Source organism: Anarrhichthys ocellatus, unplaced genomic scaffold (assembly GCF_004355925.1).
Source record: "Anarrhichthys ocellatus isolate YVR2014 unplaced genomic scaffold, GSC_Weel_1.0 scaffold39, whole genome shotgun sequence".
Taxonomy (NCBI): domain Eukaryota; kingdom Metazoa; phylum Chordata; class Actinopteri; order Perciformes; family Anarhichadidae; genus Anarrhichthys; species Anarrhichthys ocellatus.
Window position 1 is genome coordinate 2,553,427 of NW_022280069.1, and position 2,510 is coordinate 2,555,936.

The following is a 2,510-nucleotide window of genomic DNA, read 5'->3' on the forward strand; positions in this document are numbered from 1 at the left end:
ACACACACACACACACACACACACACACACACACACACACACACACATAAAACTACAGTGTAGAGGAAATGAAAGAAAGAAAGGACAAAGGAAAGTATGAAAGAAAAGTGCAGAGACAACAACAACAGAAAACGAGATGTAAAAAAGACCAAAAGACAAGAATGATTGAATGAAAGAAAAAAGATGAGCTATACAAGGAGAGCTGGAGGAAAGGAAAGACAAGAACGGGAAGAATAGAAGACCGGAAGAGAAGGCAGAAAGATAGAAGGAAGAGAAATGAAAGAGTGAAAGAAAGACAACAGGAGAAGAGATGAGAAAAATAAGAAAGAAAGACAACAGTGGAAGAGAGGAAGGAAGAACAAGAAAAGAGAGAATGACAAAGAAAGAAGGACAGCAAGAAAAAACAGACAAAAAGAACGAGAGACAAATGAAAAATGTAATGAAGGATAAACAAGAAGTTAAGAATAAAAGAGAGAAAAGAACGAGTCAAAGAGAAGAAGGATGAGAAATATAAAGAAGGAAAGCAGAGACCAGAAATGAAATAAGGAAGGAATGGACTAAAAAGATAAAAGATTAGACAGAAAAGATGTAAAGAAGCAAAGAAAGAAAGGACAAGAAAGAAGAAGAGTGTGAAAATAAACAAAGTTCGAAAGAAATACGGAAATACGATAAATCAATGAAATCAAGGAGAGGTGATAAAGCCTGTAACATCTGTTCATTCTGACACCAGCAGAGATGAATAAACACAGTAGCTTGTGTATTTAATAATAAGCACACACACACACACACACACCTCCCTCATTGTGTTTATCGTGGTCTGTAAACATGTAGTGCAGGACCCAGAATCCCCTGTACCTCTCCATGTCCGTGAGCCGTGACGAGTCCCGGAAACCTTTGGCGAACGGGTTGCTGTCGATCTTCAGTTTGGTGATCTGAGAAACGCAGCCGGAGAGAAAAGAGTTAATGACGGTCGGCTTTTTGTCTCAACACGCTGCTCCCTGCAGCCCGGCTCACAATAAAGCATTTCATATCGTCATCAATAAGGAAGTCCGGATCACGTTGTTTTGTTTTTACATTTACTCAAGTATCTAAAGTACAATGTTTAGGTCCATTTCATTCATACTTCTACTCCACTGCATGTAAAGCACAGTTGAAATATATTAATATGCATTCGGAAAAAGATATATAATAATACACATAAAAGTAATGTATTTCTGAAATAATGAGTACTTTTACTTGAGTAAGAGATGTGAACACTGCTTCCACCACTTCAGATACCTCTGATACTTATATTAACCTACATATGTGTCGGAGAATTGCTCAAATGGAGTTTGTAGCAAAAATATTGTTTTAAAATGTCTTGGGAACCAACAGCAGCATTTGGCAGTTAATCCAAAAGAAGAAGAAAAAAAAGAGGACCCGTGCTCATTGGTCCCCGTCAGCCGTCAATCACTCACCAGCTGGTTCTGATAGGCCGTGACGGCGGTGAAGACGGTCTCGACGAAGACGAAGGTGCGGAACTCCTCGGACTTTAGGTTGAGCAGGGAGGCCGTGTGCTCCTTCTTCTTGATGATGTGGACCCGCGGCTGGTACTTGTGCATGGAGTTGAGGATGATCTGCAGAGGACCAGCAGAGCCCTGATCAGTGACGATCAATGGGAAATGTACAGGTTCAACAGTCACACTGTCAGGGGCGAACAACAGACAGACATGACAATGAAGTCATTGTTCTCTATTGTCTGACATTTTATAGACTAAATGACTGAAAAAATAATCCACATTTCATCTTTCCTGAAGTTCAGCAAAAATAATTAGGGTAAAATCAGGTGCAGTGTATACTTTATGCATTTATTAGATACGTTTGCAATCAAACTAACTTAACTTAAAGTGCTCCAAAAATAATGTGTGTGATCGACGGCTCCAGAACAACCAAAGGGACCTCACGTTGAGAAGGTTTTGATTAGAATCCTGCTCCAGATCTTCATCATTCTATTCCTGATATTTTGTATTTTATAAACACATTCAAATATTGGCAATAAACAAAGAAAATATAAAAAATTAAATAAAAAGTAAGACATCTGTAAATAAATACGGAAATAAAACTGCAACAGTAGACACATTTGTAGAATGGCATAATCTTCTTCATTGCTCCGGATGAGCAGCTTTGCATATCATTTGAAATGGAAAACGTTCATATCCGACCAACTGACTAAAGGGAGGGGAAGAACGACGAAGAGAGAGACAGACAGAAAACAAGAGGAAGAAAAACAACTGAGCTTGTAAAACGACAGAGTGAGACGAATATTAAAAGGATGGTGGAAGGAGGTGAATAGAGAGAGAGAGGGAGGAGTGTGAACAGATAAAGTTGTTAACACTAAAGCAGCAGCTTTCCTGTCTGGCTGCAGCCCAGAACACTGTTAATATCCATCTCTCTCAACCGCTGACTCAGGACTCTTAATACCAAGTGTGTGTGTGTGTGTGTGTGTGTGTGTGTGTGTGTGTGTGTGTGTG

General features: G+C 39.4%; 1 protein-coding gene across 4 annotated transcripts in view; it reads right to left on the reverse strand.

Annotated features, from left to right (window-relative positions):
* The window catches only part of tbx20 (T-box transcription factor 20), a 10,018-nt gene that overhangs the window by 2,010 nt on the left and 5,498 nt on the right, over positions 1-2,510 (reverse strand). For 2 of the 4 annotated variants that reach the window (XM_031867521.1, XM_031867520.1), the window contains exons 5-6: positions 1,458-1,616; positions 856-932 (exon numbers count right to left, since the gene is read on the reverse strand). In XM_031867521.1, the coding sequence (XP_031723381.1) occupies positions 856-932; positions 1,458-1,616 (236 nt within the window). Of the gene's footprint in view, positions 1-855; positions 933-1,457; positions 1,638-2,510 lie in introns of all 4 variants that reach the window. The other 2 variants (XM_031867519.1, XM_031867518.1) reach the window with 1 other exon arrangement.